General features: G+C 66.0%; 1 protein-coding gene across 1 annotated transcript in view; it reads left to right on the forward strand.

The window, feature by feature from the left end:
* PSMC4 (proteasome (prosome, macropain) 26S subunit, ATPase, 4) overlaps nt 1–350 on the forward strand; it is a 17,190-nt gene that overhangs the window by 5,943 nt on the left and 10,897 nt on the right. Inside the window, exon 3 of the mRNA XM_009891558.1 lies at nt 29–196. Coding sequence (XP_009889860.1) covers nt 29–196 — 168 coding nt within the window. The remainder of the gene's footprint in view (nt 1–28; nt 197–350) is intronic.

Raw genomic sequence — 350 nt, forward strand, 5'->3', positions numbered from 1 at the left:
GTCCCCAGCCCCCTGCGGGTGCCCGCAGCCGCCTTCATCCGGGTGGTGGGCTCGGAGTTCGTGCAGAAGTACCTGGGGGAAGGTCCTCGCATGGTACGCGACGTCTTCCGCCTGGCCAAGGAGAACGCCCCCGCCATCATCTTCATCGACGAGATCGACGCCATCGCCACCAAGCGCTTCGACGCCCAGACCGGGGGTGAGGAGACCCGGGGAAACCCTTGGTGGGGTTTGGGGACCCCTTGGTGGTCTGTGGGGCTTGGGTGGAGGTCAGGTTGGGGGTGAGGAACCGTCTGGAGAACCCCATGGTGGGGACCAGGGATCTTCTGGTGCACTGTGGTCCTTGGGGATCG

Source organism: Charadrius vociferus, unplaced genomic scaffold (assembly GCF_000708025.1).
Source record: "Charadrius vociferus isolate BGI_N301 unplaced genomic scaffold, ASM70802v2 scaffold1031, whole genome shotgun sequence".
In the NCBI taxonomy this organism is placed as follows: Eukaryota; Metazoa; Chordata; class Aves; order Charadriiformes; family Charadriidae; genus Charadrius; species Charadrius vociferus.